The sequence below is a fragment of the Lepidochelys kempii genome, chromosome 1, assembly GCF_965140265.1.
Source record: "Lepidochelys kempii isolate rLepKem1 chromosome 1, rLepKem1.hap2, whole genome shotgun sequence".
Classification (NCBI taxonomy): domain Eukaryota; kingdom Metazoa; phylum Chordata; order Testudines; family Cheloniidae; genus Lepidochelys; species Lepidochelys kempii.
In genome coordinates this window covers 248,508,705-248,525,026 of record NC_133256.1, presented here as the reverse complement: position 1 = coordinate 248,525,026, position 16,322 = coordinate 248,508,705, and the positions used below count along the sequence as shown (strand labels likewise).

Below are 16,322 nucleotides of genomic sequence, written 5' to 3'. Positions count from 1 at the left end.
TACTACAATGGCACAGACTATTATAACTCTGATAGAAACAAAAGGGAGATCTCAGGAGAAAGCAGCCTGGATTTCTCTAAAGATCTCTGGCAGGTGCAGTCACACACACAGCTCCGCAAAAGGACATAGAGCCAGATCCTCAGCTAAACTGGCAGTGCTCCACTGAAGTCAATGGGGCTGTACGGAGCACCAGGATGTTACACCTCAGCTGCAGTATATACCCACTTCCCATTCGTTCTGCACACAGCTTCCCTTTAGGGAAGGCATTGTGAATGATGGAGCACAGAACAAATGGATTGTTCCATCCAGTGAACGGGGTGGGCGTATGGATTTTACCATTGTGATGGTTGAACTATTCTTGCTCTTCCCCGCTGCTTGCTTTGCAGAGTTATCAGAGGTCCTCTGGACCATGGTGATGAACATTGGACTGAAGAACAGCGGCTGGGGAGGACTTATTGGGGTCTTCATCATCTTTGCCATCTTTGCAGTTCTGACTGTAGCTATTCTGCTTGTCATGGAGGGCCTCTCTGCCTTCCTGCATGCACTGCGCCTTCACTGGTACGTATTCGTCCCTCTTCAAGCTATGGAAGCCTTTTCTAGTGCAGAAACGAGGGCACACATTTTACTGCAGAGAGTCCATGATGATGTGCATGGGGAGGGGCACGGGGTGAGGGCATGTAAATACCTAATTAGAAAGTGAGACTGTATGCCTCGGTAGATGCTCATATTTGTTACAGGATGTTTTCTATTCACAGCCGTTTATTGTACCTCAGGCTTATACCATAACACTGCTCGAGATTGCACTTTCCTGTTTGAAGACGGGCAGGCATGCAAAAATATGTAAACGGTCAGGTGAAGTGGCCTAACTGAGACCTCCAAACTCATGTCTGTTGGGGAGTAGCTCATGTTTCTTCTTCGAGTGCTTGTTCACGTCCATTCCACATTAGGTGTGCGCATGCCGCGTGCACCAGCGTTGCAAACTTTTTCCCTTAGCGGCTGCCGGCGGGCCCCCCGAGGGGCACCACTGCGCCGTGCATATATACCCCGGCCAGCCCAACCCCCTCCAGTTCCTTCTTACCATCTGTGGCGGCATTGGAACAATCTCTCTCTCTCTCTCTCTCTCTCTCTCATAGAAGAGCAGTCCCTTAGCCTTTAGAGTAGCTGTTATCAGTTTGTTCACATACAGATTGTGGACACTTAAGTCATTAGGTGCTTGGAGGCCTCTAGCACCTGCCCCGGGCCGCGGGGCATGCCGCAGGCCCACAGCTTCAAGGCTTGCACCACGTGCCGCAAACCTATGCCAATTAGTGATCCCCCACAACTCGTGTCTACGTTGCCTGGGGGACGGACATCAAACTGAAAGGTGTAGGATTTGCAAGGCGTTTAAGCCAAGGACAAGGAAAGAAAGAGACTTTCGCCTAAAGCAACTGTTGATGGAGGCTGCATTGCAGCTGCCAGGCCTGAAGCGCCCGACGCTGGCTCAGACTTCCTTGGTGCGTAGTGCCCCGGAGCCGTCAAGAGACCAGGCATTGGCTAAGCACCGTAAACTGTCGGCCCCGGAGCGCCAGGCTAGATCCTGGCACCGATTGTCCTCCCCGGTGTGGCCCCCAGCGCGGCCTAAAGGAAGGCGTGGTCGTTGCCCGCACAGGAGGCTGGTGCCTCCCAAGGCTCCGAGTGCCGTTAAGAGCGGGAAGGCCGCGGTACCGGTGCTGACCACGACGGTCCCGGCAGCACAAGCCCAACCGAGCCCAGACCTAAGTGAGCTCAATGCGGACGATGGGCTCAAGGGCATAACAGATCAGCCCTCTACCCCTCGCACCTTTGAGGCTCAAAAGGACCTCATCTAGCAGTCGGCGGCGAGCCCCCTCCCCTGTGGGGAGAACCCTCCGTCACCCATGCCTCAGGTGCCGTTGAGGGGTAAGCCGGCAATGGTGGGCTGCTCGAGGACACTGTCCCAGCACCGCTCCCAGAGTTGGTCCTGGTCGAGCTCCGGCTCTGCAGACTCACACTTGCCAGCGGCCCAGAAGGAGGTTGCAGCACCGGCAGCAGGTCGACACGAAGAAGCACCAGAAAGGGCACACCGCTCTCTGGCACTGCCCAGAGACCGGCACCAGGAGGAGTTGAGACGGCCCTCGCCAGAGGTCTCCCGCAGATGGTCCCGGTCCAGGGAGCACCAGCACCGGTCCCGGTCCCAGTCCCGGGGATACTGGTACCGATCCCAGTCCCGCTCAGCCAGGAGCCACTCATTCTCCCGCCGGCGCAGATTGTTGGCACCGCCATGGCCTTCACGATTGGCATCGCCACAGTCTGGTGCCGGCTCCGGCCACTATACCTACCTGCACCAGGGCCCGGAAAGCAGGGACCCTCAGGGGAGCTGGCAACCTCAATGGGAGCCGCCAGGCCATTGGCCCTTCTGGACCCCCTGGGCCTATCAGGAGCGCCAAGGGGCCCCATCCAGGGCAAGTTACTCGGTACAGCAGTCCCGGTCTCTGCACCAATGCCAGATGGTCTCCAGCATCCCCCCAGCATAGAGTGGAAAGTCCAGCACCGAGCCCGGTGCTGTCCCATGGACTCCCACCGCGGCCTGAGCCGGAGGCCCCTATCACAGGAGATGGGGAGCAGGAGGACCAACCAGAGGGGGTCGAGCAGCAGCTAACTCCTCATCTTCCCCCGATGAGGCGGTGGCGGGTACAGAGGTGTCCGGCCCTCCGCCGATAGACCATAGAGCCCACCAGGAACTGCTGTGCAGAGTCGCCCAAAATTTGGGGTTGCAGGCCAAGGAGACAGTTGAGCAGGAGGACCCCATGGTGCACATTTTGAGCCGCGAAGGTCCATCCAAAATAGCGCTCCCGCTCATTAAGACATTCAGTCTAACAATAAGACTATATGGCAGACCCCGGCCTCCAGCGCTCCACCAGCTAAAGGAGTGGAGCATAAATACTTTGCCCCATCTAAGGGCTATGAGTTCCTGTTCTGCCACCTGAGTCCCTGCTCCCTAGTGGTCGTCAGTGAACGAAAGGGAGTGCCACGGACAGCAGGCCCCGGCCCCTAAGGCCAGGGAGGCGAAACACCTGGACCTTTTTGGTAGAAAGGTGTACTCATCTGGGGGCCTTAAGTTGAGGATTGCTAACCAGCAGGTTGTTAGGGGGCTTATTCCTTCACCCACTTACTTCCCTGGTCCTTCTCACATGAACAGAGAGCAACAATACCCGAAGTCCAAAGGTGCAAACAATTCGATGTTTATTGGGGTGAACTTCCAGCAAGCATGATTCCAGTTTCCTTCCTTAGTATCCTCCTTCCCAGCTCTGACACCACAGAGCCTTACACCTATGTCCCTGTTCCGATTCCTGCCCTTAGCCAAGCATGATTCCAACTTCCTTACTCCCATTCCCTGTTCCCATTTCCCCCTTTAGCAAAACATGATTCCAATTTTCTTACCCCCATTCCCTGTTCCCATCTCCCCCTTTAGCAAAACATGATTCCAATTTTCTTACCCCCATTCCCTGTTCCCATCTCACACACCCACATGCCCACCCCCACCCACACCCCCACCCCGTCACTTCCTCATTGACTACAGATTATATAGTAAAACTTGAGTTCTGCTTAGCTATACCTTAACCAATCATTTTCCTGAAATTTAACTAACCAATCCTAACATATTGTAACATGATTATGTAACCAATTATATCCCACCACCTCAATTAGTTTACACCCAGCAAAATTAATTATACAGCAGACAGGAACAATCACAGAACCAGACAGAGATTATACAGACAAACAACAGCAAAGTGGGAACTATAATGACAAAACAATACAGAAGTGAGGATTTCACATCCCAGCTATTGATAAGTGAGTTCTTGCCAGACAGGATGCTATCAAACTAAGTTTCCTTTTACATTTTCTAGGCACTTCCCTTTCTCTGGAGGTGATAGGAATACAATCCTGTCCTGATAGTGCCTAACAGCCCAATAGCACCTTATTTCAGTGTGACTAGTTTGGAATGTGAGGATGTGACCGTTCGCTTCCCAGCTTATGGCTGCCTCTGCTGCTTAGCCAAAGGCCTTAGCCTAAGAACAGGGCCTCAGACTGTCACAGTAAGAGAAGGCCCTTACACCAGCAGACAGTGATCTTGATTCTTTCTTTTATACCTCTATCACTAGCCAAGTGATAAGAATACACCTAAATTCTTAGAGTACAGGCCTTTGCAGACAGGCCTGAATATCTATATCCTAACACTCCACCCCTTTTTTTTTCTTTTTCTTTTGGGATCCTCCTGCCCAGGTATCCCTGGAAAAGCATAGGACATATGGCGACACATTTCCTGATAGGGCCAGGCATCAAGGTGGAAGGTGTCGATATTCCATTTGTCCCACTGCCCCTTGTGTAGTATAGTGCCCTGCACCTTCTCTCATACGGGCATACCACACCTATTCCAATTAGTGTTCCAGACTTCCCATTAGAGTGGGCCTGAGAAGGTTGGGTCCGGGTTGTCTAGTACACTGCAGGGTTTGGAGGGCTTATTACATTCCTAATAGGTTATCTCCCTATGCAACGTAACACAAGTACAGTTAACAATACAAAATCCACAGCAACACCGAGTCCTGACCACTGCAGTATGGTCCAACGTCCGAGACACCCCCAAAATACTGCCTCTCCTCCTTCGATGGGGTCACGATCTTGTGTCCAGTTGCTGGCAGTTGCAACAAGCTGCTCCTTCAAGTTTTGTATGCTTTTGTCCATATCACAAGTCCATTGAATGTTCACAGAGAAATGGGATATTGTCCAAACCAGCTTGACCACTTGGTATGGAATCAGGCAGTAAGCCCTGGCTTATTCACAGCAATAAGATTCACAGATCCATTTGTGCACCAAAGTCCATATAGCAGCATGTAGATGTGTGTAGTTTGGTTATGGGCTGGTGTAATTGTGCCCCCAGTAATATGTACATTCCCAGGAAAACACCTTATACACAGTACACCCAATTGTCCACCCCTTGCATAGGCCATTGATCCCGCTCCTCTATAGTCATAGGAGAGGGGCACATCCAAACATCTTCTATTGATTTACACTATTTTACACACACCTCCATTAATTCCCAGTGAGCTCCTCCCCTTTTCATTATTTCCATAGGGCTTGTGGGGGCCACCTTAGTTGCCATTCCATTTCCAGGTACCACGGTAGCTATTACACAGGTGCTGGCCTCCTAGTTGAGAATTTGCATTCCCATACACATCTTCCCCCCCAAGGCCAGCCTTTGGAAGCCATCCCTCACCCACATCATGAGGTTTTCTGTTCATTAAAACACAACAATGCTAGCAACAAGACAAACACCACAGACAAACAACACAAAACATAGATCCATGGTATTCTGGGTTATTTTTCCGCTGGCGCCAGCTTGCTTGTAGAGTATCTGAAAAACAAAAGAAACAATTTCCACCCCCCTGGTGGGGACAGATTATTGCTTAATAATAATACCACTTTCTTTTACAAATGTCCTTGCTACTTGCAGGAAAAACAGAAGAATTACCTCCAGATTGTCCTTATTTTGTTCTATAGTCAGGCTAGTGAATTACCCCACTCACTGGTCATTTATGAAATTCATGAGATGGTGTACCTCAGTTTCCCCTCTTGTACAACAGACCAAGTTTGCAATAGTTTCTCTGCTGTACCAAGCTTTAAGTTTATTCTCAGGTAATAGCTGAGACACAGCTTCAGATTTTAGCACTGTACACACACACACACACACACACCCCTTAAGGTTAACCTGTCCCCCTTATTTTCAGGCTTAACTTGTTTTTTTTGTTTTTTTTTTTTCACCTCCCTTTCCTGAAGGGCCATAATCTGAGTCTTCTAGTAGCTTGTTTGCTGACCGGATGTATTTGTTATTTGCAGCTCCTTTGTGCCCATCAGCTAGGTAATTTGCATTTACACACAGAGGCTTACTAGCTTGCTTTTGGATCCAAAGCTGTTAGCAGCTCAGACACTGTCTTAAAAGGGAAGCATTTTACTTCCACCAGAGTTCTGATTACTTTCCACTTTCATCTCCTGCTCCAAAACACAGCGACCTGGAAAAGAAAGCACAACCTATTGTGGCTCCTTTTGGAGCCCTATTAGGATTTTAATGAAGTACCATGTTTTATTTGCATTTCTTTTACTCCTTTTCCAATATACACTGCACATGTCCTGGGAAAATGCAAATTCCTTCCATATAGTTTAACCTCCATAACATCATATTAGCCAAATTAATTTTACACAAGGTATAACTGCCTCCCCCATGCCTACAGAGTTTTCATGCAGAACCCACCAAAGCAACAATCTGATCCCCCAGAGCCATCCCAAGGTTCAGTGTTCCCATCATTCCTCCCCTTTTCCTTTTCTTTTACCTGTGCACACATACACACAAAATTCTGTTTTGCCTAACATCCCTTGCACTGTAATTACTCTTTTTACACAACTGTACCCCGATTACACTTCCATCTTGTACAACTAGACACAACCAGGGGCAGCCAAGTTAAGTTCCAGTAGAAACCCCTTCCATCCTTTAGTGATTTTGATTACATTACCCAATAGTCAAATAATTTTGATCAGATTCTCTCTCTGCCTGCTGCCTGCAGCAGTCCCCTATAGACCATTTCTGTGGGAAAAGGGCCCATTTTCCCTCAGAATAGCCATAAAGGCTTCTGGGGACAGAAGCGTAGTGGTGATAGTAGCCACTCTACCTGACCCCCTTGGAAAATTTAATGACCAAGCTTCCATCCAATGTGACTGCACAGAGTTGCACATACAGTTACATTTATATAACTGGGTTTTATCATTAAACAAAAACTTCCTTCTTGACATCTCACATAAGTATCCAAAGTACCCTCCATTAAAACTTCAGAAAAACAAAAGAGTGTGGAAAGGCAGGTTGCACTTTGAAACTTTTTTTTTTTTTTCCTCTACTCCCCCAGGACCAAGTCTCAGATCCAGTCTCTAAAGGTGGTCTGTTAACTCTGCTCTTGACCTTAAACCCTTTTGTGCCAAATCATCTTTCACTACCCCTAACTAATTTACAACCCTTCAGCAGCCCTTGCTGAAGCAGCACCAAACTTGAAAGATTACTGGCAGCTTCCCATAATGCTGCCCTTACTTCAAACCTCTCAAGCAGACTGAAGTGCCTCTTTTCCCTGGGAGGCATTCAGTCCCCATGGGCAGGGACCTTCTTCCCCTACCCATATACCAAGGAGGGTGGGCTCCTCAGCCACCCCCCATACCTCTGGGTCCCCTAACACTTCCTCCATTTCCTTTTTAATCTTATCCCAGGTTGACCCCTGTACCTGGTATGGGCCCTGGTCCTCCCTTATCCATTTATCCAAAAAATCCTTTACCCTGGCTTGCCAGAACCCGCAACTACCATCACGAGAGTTCGCGATACCCCCTCCAAGCAGCTGCGCGGACTGTTGGGGAGGGGGACTTACAGGCTGCCACTCACCTATCCAATGCGATGCATCCGAGTCACCGGCACCAAGATGTTAGGGGGCTTATTCCTTCACCCACTTACTTCCCTGGTCCTTCTCACATGAACAGAGAGCAACAATACCCGAAGTCCAAAGGTGCAAACAATTCGATGTTTATTGGGGTGAACTTCCAGCAAGCATGATTCCAGTTTCCTTCCTTAGTATCCTCCTTCCCAGCTCTAACACCACAGAGCCTTACACCTATGTCCCTGTTCCGATTCCTGCCCTTAGCCAAGCATGATTCCAACTTCCTTACTCCCATTCCCTGTTCCCATTTCCCCCTTTAGCAAAACATGATTCCAATTTTCTTACCCCCATTCCCTGTTCCCATCTCCCCCTTTAGCAAAACATGATTCCAATTTTCTTACCCCCATTCCCTGTTCCCATCTCACACACCCACATGCCCACCCCCACTCACACCCCCACCCCGTCACTTCCTCATTGACTACAGATTATATAGTAAAACTTGAGTTCTGCTTAGCTATACCTTAACCAATCATTTTCCTGAAATTTAACTAACCAATCCTAACATATTGTAACATGATTATGTAACCAATTATATCCCACCACCTCAATTAGTTTACACCCAGCAAAATTAATTATACAGCAGACAGGAACAATCACAGAACCAGACAGAGATTATACAGACAAACAACAGCAAAGTGGGAACTATAATGACAAAACAATACAGAAGTGAGGATTTCACATCCCAGCTATTGATAAGTGAGTTCTTGCCAGACAGGATGCTATCAAACTAAGTTTCCTTTTACATTTTCTAGGCACTTCCCTTTCTCTGGAGGTGATAGGAATACAATCCTGTCCTGATAGTGCCTAACAGCCCAATAGCACCTTATTTCAATGTGACTAGTTTGGAATGTGAGGATGTGACCGTTCGCTTCCCAGCTTATGGCTGCCTCTGCTGCTTAGCCAAAGGCCTTAGCCTAAGAACAGGGCCTCAGACTGTCACAGTAAGAGAAGGCCCTTACACCAGCAGACAGTGATCTTGATTCTTTCTTTTATACCTCTATCACTAGCCAAGTGATAAGAATACACCTAAATTCTTAGAGTACAGGCCTTTGCAGACAGGCCTGAATATCTATATCCTAACACAGGTCATCCTCAACTGGCACAATTTCAACACCTGGGTGGCGGTGGGGAAGTTTAAGGACAACCTCCCGCAAGGTTCCCAACAGGGGTTCACAGCCCTGGTGGATGAGGGCAAAGCAATAGCCAAGACCCCTCTCCAGGCCTCTCTGGATTCGGCAGACGTGGCGGCTAGAACAATCACATCGGGGTGGTCATGAGGTGCTTGGCGTGGCTCCAGGAGTCAGGTCTGCCCCCCGAGGTCCAGAATCCACTCCAGGACCTCCCCTTTGAAGGGTCCAGGCTCTTCTGGGACCAGACAGACACGAGGCTGCATAGCCTCAAGCTACACTCAAGTCGCTGGGTATGCACAGCCCGGCGACTCAGAGGAAGCCCTTTAAGCCGCAGCCTCCCCCTCAATGCCAGTACCAGCCTCACCATAGGCATGAGCCTTACCATAGGCAAGGCAGGGATAACAGGCAATGGTGCAATAACAATAATAACAATAATGCGCCGGGCCAGAACCAAGGCCAGCACAAACCCCGGCCGGGCACTAAGCCAGGCTTTTGAAGGTGCGCTCGAGGACAGCATACCAGACCAGTCACCAGATCCGCCCCTTTGTTTCCTGAACCACCTCTCCTGTTTCTCCCATGCGTGGTCCACCATTAAGTCAGACCCTTGGGTCTTACGCACGGTGCGGAACGGGTACTCGCTGCATTTCGCCTCCCTCCCCCCCTCCTACTCCCCTTCTCTGTCCCTCTTCAGGGACCCCTCTCATGAGCATCTCCTAGAGGAGGAAGTCTGCTTGCTGCTAGAGGCGAGGGCGGTAGAGGCGGTGCCTCACGGCCTAAGGGGAAAAGGGTTCTACTCCCGGTACTTCCTCATCCCCAAGGCCAAAGGGGGCCTTCGCCCAATCCTAGATCTGCACGGGGTCAACAAATTCCTGATCAAGACCCAGTTCCGCATGGTCTCTCCGGGCACCATCATCCCTTCCCTGGATCCAGGGGACTGGTACACTGCCCTTGACATGAAGGACACGTACTTTCATATCACTGGTTTCAGAGTAACAGCCGTGTTAGTCTGTATTCGCAAAAAGAAAAGGAGGACTTGTGGCACCTTAGAGACTAACCAATTTATTTGAGCATAAGCTTTCGTGAGCTACAGCCACAGCATGCATCTGATGAAGTGAGCTGTAGCTCACGAAAGCTTATGCTCAAATAAATTGGTTAGTCTCTAAGGTGCCACAAGTACTCCTTTTCTCTTTTCATATCACCATCTTCCCAGCACATCAGCGGTTCCTACGCTTGGGCCGAGAGCATTATTAGTTTACGGTTCTCCCGTTCAGTCTAGCCGCGGCCCCAAGGGTGTTCATGAAGTGCATGGCGGTGGTGGCGGCCTTCTTACGGAGGCAGAGCATCTGGGTGTACCCGTACTTCGATGACTGGCTCCTGGCGGGCCGATCCGAGGTGGAGGTGTGGGGCCATGTGGAGGTGGCCCTGAGATTGTTCCACGAACTGGGGCTCCTTGTCAACATCCCCAAGTCCCGCTTGTACCCACGCAGAGAGTGGAATTCATAGGGGTGGTCCTGTACGCAGTGCAGGCCAGGGCAAGCCTTCCGGTATCCTGATTCCAGACTATCCAACAGGCAGTGGCCTCCCTGCACCAGTTTCCAACGACAACAGCCAGGTGCTGCCTGTTTTATATAACCAAGCAGGGTGGGGCTCGTTCCTTGACACTCTGTCACGAGGCTCTCCTCCTCTGGGACCTTTGCATAGCCCATGCAATTGACCTCGACACGTCCTATCTCCCAGGGGTGCGGAATGAGCTGGCGGACTCCCTCAGCAGGTCGTACCACATGCACGAGTGGACGCTCAGGGTGGATGTCGTGCTTTCTCTCTTCCGCAGGTGCGGGTTTCCCCGGGTAGATCTGTTTGCCACCAGGGCCAACGCCCAGTGCCCGCGGTTCTGCTCGTTCCAGGGCTGCAGCCCGGGCTCACTCGTGGACGCGTTTGCAATCCCGTGGAGAAGGGGGCTTGATGTATGCCTTCCCCCAACTCCTCTTGATGCACAAGGTCCTGCTCAAGGTGTGCACGGACAGGGCGGTGGTGATCCTCATTGCCCCAGCCTGGGCCTGCCAACACTGGTACACATCGCTCCTAGAGCTGTCGGTGGAGGCCCCAGTAGTCCTGCCCCTACACCGGAACCTGCAGTCACTGCACCTGATGGTGTGGAGGCTCCGTGGTTAAATGTCCTGGAGAGCCAGTGCTCCCTTCCTGTGCAGCAGATTCTGCTTGGCAGTAGAAAGCCGTCTACCAGAGCGGCCTATATGGCCATGTGGAAAAGGTTCTCGTTTTGGTGTGAACTCTGACAGGTGCAGCCGGGCCAGGCCCCGGTGCAGGCCATTCTGGAGTACCTCCTGCACCTCAAGCAGCAAGGGCTAGTCCCGTCCTCACTCAGAGTGCACCTGGTGGCCATCTCCGTCTTCCACCCAGGGTTCTCGGGGTGCTCACTGTTTTCCCACCCAATGGTGGGACGGTTCCTTAAGGGGTTGGAGAGGGTGTTCCCGTACTCCCACCCCACAGTCCCTCCATGGAACCTTAACCTGGTCCTTTCTAGACTCATGGGACCCCCTTTCGAGCCCCCTGCTACCTGTTCTCTCCTCCACCTTTCCTGGAAGGTGGCATTTCTGGTTGCCATTACCTCGGCCAAAGGGTGTCCAAACTGAGGGCCCTCACCTCTGAGCCACCGTACACAGTATTTCACAAGGACAAGGTGCAGCTCCAGCCGCACCCCAAGTTCCTCCCTAAGGTTGTCTCCCAATTCCATCTGGGCCAGGACATTTGTTTGCCAGTGTTCGACGAAGAAGTCCAAGAAGGTGGCGCAAGGCCGGTTTCCAACCTCCCGCAAGGGAAAGAATAAGACTGGGTGTGAGCAAGGTCCCGAGCCGGGCAACTCTTCACCCACGTAAGGATCTTGGGCCCACGCTCCTGTGGAGCGATGTAGCCCAACCTGCTCCCTGCCAGCTACCTCAGATGGCAGCAGAGGCTTCAGTCAGCTCTGGGTGCCGTCCATGCCAGATGCCCTGCAGGCAGCGCAGGAGATCATGTCCCTCCCGGTGCCGCCCACGCCGGCTCCTGCGGTTCCCCGGTCACAGGGTAAACCTGTGTTCGGACCACCACGGTCCCCACCTCAACGGGCACCATTCCCCATCGTGGGGGGACATCCCGCCGGCACTCACCCTCCCATAGCCGCCACGCATCTGACCACAAAATGCAAACACCGCACAGCACCATTCGGTCCCCAGCCCTTGGGCACAGGCAGAGAGGCTTGAGGCGCAGCTCGCCGGTCATTGGGTGCAGACCTTTGGAGGCACGTGCCCCCCGGCAGAAATACCGATCCTGGCACCCGGTATCTCTGAGACCGCAGTACCACTCCAGGGACCAGTTGCGGGATCACCATCACCATTCCTTGGACCGTGGCCGATCCCCTAAGAGGGCATCACTGCATGCAGGTGCTTCCCGGCATTGGGCCCACTCTGACTCCTGGTCCCGCTCCTTTCATCGGAGCAGTGTTCAACTCTACCCATACCAGGGCATTCCTGCTGCTGGAGCGATTCAGGGCCAAGACCCAAGGTATGTAGTCCCCAGAGGAAACGACGCTACACATAAACGTCAAAATGCTCAGGGCAGTGCGCAGAGCTTGTGCGGTCTTCCTGCCTCACCTGTCGGGCAAAGTGGTCAGAGTCCTGACGGACAACACAGCCTCGATGTTCTACATCAACAGACAAGGGGGAGCATGATCCTCTGCCAAAGGCACTCCATCTTTGGGACTTCTGGCTCGACCATGGAATCCATCTAGAAGCGTGTCACCTTCTGGGTGCCAAGAACATGCTAGCAGAACACCTAAGCAGGGACTCCTCCTCTCACCATGAGTGGGTGCTCCACCTGGAGGTAGCCGACGTGGTCTTCCAGAGGTGGGGAACTCCCCAAGTGGGGAACTCCCTTCTTCAGAAGGGGTCCAGAAGGTCCTCCTCGAGAGTAGAAAGCCCTCGACTAGACAGACTTACCTGGCAAAGTGGACGAGGTTCTCTCACTGTGTGGCCAAACGGGGCATCTCCCCTTCACATTCTTCAGTGCAGTCGATCTTAGACTACCTGCTTCAGTTGAGGAACCAGGGTCTGGCACGCTCCTCTGTCAGGGTGCATTTGGCAGCCATTTCCACCTTTCATCCACCCATCCAGGGGCAGACGGTGTTCTCCCATGACATGACGATCAGGTTCCTCAGAGGTCTCGAGAGACTTTTTCCTTGAGTTTGGTCCCCGGTCCCTCGGTGGGATCTCAATTTGGTTCTCTCCAGGCTCACAGGCCTGCCCTTTGAACCTTTGGCCTCATGCTCCCTGTCTCACCTATCGTGGAAGGTAGATTTCCTGGTGGCAGTGATGTTGGCAAGGAGAGTCTCCAAGCTGCGAGCCCTGACCTCAGACCCGCTTTACATGGTCTTCTATAAGGATGAGTTTCAGCGCCAGCCGCACGCAGCCTTCCTTCCCAAGGTGTGTCCACTTTCCACATGAGCCAGGACATTTTCCTTCTGGCCTTCCACCCTAAGCCCCATGAGATTAGCAAAGAGAGGCACCTTCACTCTTTGGACGTAAGAAGGGCTCTGGCTTTCTACCTAGATCGGACAAAGGCTTTCTGTAAGTTGACTCAGCTTTTCATCTCTACAGCTGATAGGATGAAGGGCCTCCTGGTGTCCATGCAGAGGATTTCTAACTGGATCACCTCTTGCATTTGGACCTGCTATGAGTTGGCGGGAGTCCTTCCACCGCTGATCGTCAGAGCCCACTCGACCAGAGTGCAGGCATCTTCAGCAGCCTTCCTGGCACACTTCCCAATCCAGGACATCTGTCGAGCCATGGTCCTCGGTGCACATGTTCACAGCCCACTACGCCATCATGCAGCAGGCCAGGGACGACGCTGGGTTCGGCAGAGCGCTGTTGCAATCAACGCATCTGTGAACTCCTACTCACTTCCAAGGGTATTGCTGGGAGTCACCTAAGTTGAATGGACATGAGCAAGCACTCGAAGAAGAAAAGACAGTTACCTTTTCTGTAACTGGTGTTCTTCGAGAAGTGGTGTTCATGGCCATTCCACAACCCACCCTCCTTCCCCACTGTCAGAGTTTCCGGCAAGAAGGAACTGAGGGTGGGGGGAACCGGCAGCGCCCTATATACCGCATGTGCGCACCACTCCAGGGGACGCCGGAGCCGGTCCCCTACAGATAGTGGTGAGGGAAAAACTCCCAACATCAGTGCATGTGGCGAGCACACACACCTAAGTTGAATGGACATGAGCAGCACATCTCGAAGAACACCCATTACAGAAAAGGTAACTCTCTTTTGTAAACTCCTTCCTGGTGGTGGAAGATTTAGTGTTAACTCACTGTTCCGCCTGCACTTAGGGGTTCAGACACTTTTCTAAGATCTTATAAGAACCCAGACTGATGTGTAAAACAAATTCAGTGCAAGGGAAAAAAAGAACTCATCGGCCCTGGAGTTCTCTTGGAGGGCTTGTGTTGTTTACTTTGCATCACGTGACATTCCATCCCTGACCACACAATACAATGAGCAAAAACCAGCTTGTAAAGCTTGGAATCACTTGATATGGGGCTGGAGGGCCTGAGAAGTTTGCTAGCTGTCGGGTTCCATTGTACTGCATGAAAGAGTGAACTTGGCTGCCCCCAGTGGTTATCAAAGCTCTCTCGGATATTAGGTTTAGTGTAGGAACAAGGGCCTAGTTTTCACTGCTTCAAAGATACTGGTGATTGTCCCCTCACTGGCAGTGTTTTCAGACTGATGTATGAAAGGAGCTGTAATGGTCAGTGGCTCTTCTGAATTCCTTTTTCAGCCACAGCTGTTACTCTCTCTCAGACACTTTACTTTCCTCCTTGTACCCCCAACCCAAGGAAGGTGGGAACCAAATATGTCAAGGGTGGTTCTTCTTCCTTTGAAATGTAGTTGCCAATGGTGCTGTTGCTGATCCTGACCCTTTCCATTATGTCAGAGCGGCCCTCGGGAAACCCTATTTCAGCCACCAGTCCAGACCACATGCACATCACAAAGCTGTAGAGATTCCTGGAAACTTGTGCATGTTTCTGACACAGACCCTCCACTGTTAGTTAAGCAGCCGGTCTCTCTCTTCCTGGAGCTGCTATTTTTGTACCTCACTGCTTGACTTTTAAATGTTCCTTTCTTCCCTCTCTCCCCACCTCCATATCTTCTCTTGCAAACTCATATAACACATTACGGTGCCTCTTAAACTTCTCTTTGTGTTTATTTTCCCCCTATCAGGGTGGAGTTCCAGAACAAGTTCTACGTGGGGACAGGTTATAAGTTTTCTCCATTCTGCTTTAAGTCTATCATAGATGGAACTGCAGAAGACTAGAGACAACTCATTGCAAAAACCCTTTATTTCCTGGACCATATTTTTCATTCCTTGAAACAGATTACACTGTGGAGTACAGAAACCTCTTCAAGTGAGCTTCATATTCTATGTAGTTAAATGGAATTGTTGCGCTGGCCTAGCACTAGGTACAAACCAGACACTACTCTCATTGAAGGGTTAACCGTCTGTCATAATTTAGCAAAAATTTTAATCTAAAAGGTGACCATTTTTACCTGTACAATGCTAAACTGTAAATCAGTGGAGCAACAGAACACAGATCCTCAGCTGGTGTACAGGTGCATCGCTCCGTTGATGTCAATGCTGCGTATCTGGCCCTATATGTAGGAGTCATCTGTCTACTCTTTGGATTAAAAACAGAGGATGTGTACTGTTTTGAAATAAATTAATCATCAACTCTCACGTGTTTTTCCCCCTTTGCTGTCCTGCTTTGCGGTTTTTGTTTTTTAAGAAAACATTTAAGGGTTGATTCAGATGAATTCCTTGGGTGATCAGAAGACAACTGCATGTGATGAATCCCTGTACAAGATTACATTTCTTAATATAGCACACAAATGCAATTCAAAGTAACTTAAGAAAAATGCTTGCTTTTAAAGACATCCTTTACTACGACAAACTGCTTATTATCTTATTTGTTCCAGAGTTTAACATCGCTGGATTATAGGCTTTCTCACACATTGTCACTTTAGAAAAGCATTAAATTTGAATCACACAAATACAAGGACACACCAGCTGCAGATCAGCAATGCGGGCCTTTGGGGTTTCTAGTTCTAGTGTGTACCTGTCATGGCTGAGCTCAGTAAAGCTGGTCATTATTTACTAGCAGGTCTTAGCAACAAATCCTGAAATCCTTGCTCATTCTTTACTCAATGCTGGCCACAGGCACAACTCCCATGGGAGTCACGGGGAATTTTGACTGAGTAAGGGCTTCACAGGATATACATCTGGGAATAAGCTCTCAAAAGCCTGAGGCTCCATAGATATCTGGGTGCCTCTTGGGGTGATATAACGAAGACCTCTTGCGATGTGCAGACAGGCACAGACGTAGCTACCATTGCACGAGTTCAAACCTTGTTAAAACAGTAAAGAGAGGTCCTCTCTCTGAGATCGTGGTCACTAAGACTTGCCGGGTCCAAGACTAGCAGCCTACAAAATAGTCCTCACGTGGGGGTAGCGCTGTATGATCTGAGCTTGGCAAGAAATTGTTGCCTGTGTATCCAGGCTTATGTACATCCCGTTGATCTGGATGGTGTTTGTTTGCAGTAGCGAGGTGATGGGAGCTACA

At 50.6% G+C, this 16,322-nt stretch overlaps 1 protein-coding gene across 6 annotated transcripts in view; it reads left to right on the top strand.

Moving 5' to 3' along the window:
* Positions 1 to 15,439, top strand: part of ATP6V0A4 (ATPase H+ transporting V0 subunit a4) — a 59,288-nt gene extending 43,849 nt beyond the window's left edge. For all 6 annotated transcript variants that reach the window (XM_073322826.1, XM_073322839.1, XM_073322800.1 and 3 more), the window contains 2 exons: positions 387 to 558; positions 14,926 to 15,439. In XM_073322826.1, coding sequence (XP_073178927.1) covers positions 387 to 558; positions 14,926 to 15,019 — 266 coding nt within the window. In that variant the 3' untranslated portion in view covers positions 15,020 to 15,439. The remainder of the gene's footprint in view (positions 1 to 386; positions 559 to 14,925) is intronic.
* The last annotated feature ends 883 nt before the right edge of the window (positions 15,440 to 16,322 follow it).